Source organism: Salvia hispanica, chromosome 3, assembly GCF_023119035.1.
Source record: "Salvia hispanica cultivar TCC Black 2014 chromosome 3, UniMelb_Shisp_WGS_1.0, whole genome shotgun sequence".
NCBI classification, from domain to species: Eukaryota; Viridiplantae; Streptophyta; class Magnoliopsida; order Lamiales; family Lamiaceae; genus Salvia; species Salvia hispanica.
The window spans coordinates 15,940,509-15,940,931 of NC_062967.1; the positions used below are offsets into that span (position 1 = coordinate 15,940,509).

At 30.5% G+C, this 423-nt stretch overlaps 1 protein-coding gene across 1 annotated transcript in view; it reads left to right on the forward strand.

The window, feature by feature from the left end:
• The window catches only part of LOC125209432 (tricyclene synthase Oc15, chloroplastic-like), a 9,733-nt gene continuing 9,310 nt past the window's right edge, over positions 1-423 (forward strand). The window contains 1 exon segment of the mRNA XM_048109030.1: positions 1-100. Within this exon segment, the coding sequence (XP_047964987.1) occupies positions 1-100 (100 nt within the window).

Here is a 423-nt window from a genome sequence, read left to right on the forward strand (position 1 = left end):
ATGACGAATGAAGAGGAAAATCGGAAAGAATCGGTTCAAAAATCAATTGAAGCTAAGAAACAGAAGTCAAAATCGGCGTTGCATGAAGCCAATTCTTCAGGTTAAGAAATTGATTCAAATTTTAAGTATATTGCTTTGATTTTGGTATTTTAATAAACATCTCGATTTCGTTTTTTATGAATTCGATACTTACTGAATTTTTTTGTTGATTTGCGATTGTAGAATCGGAAAAGATGGCAACGAGAAATGCTGCTGTAGAAAAAGGAAGAGAAGAAGCTTCACCTTCCAGTTAAGGATTTGTTTAAATTTTTAAGATTATTGACATTCTATATACTAGCTATTGACATAACTATAATAATATACTGTTGACAGTAGTATATGCTTGTTTGAATAAGTATTGACATATTGTATGCTTGTTAGAGC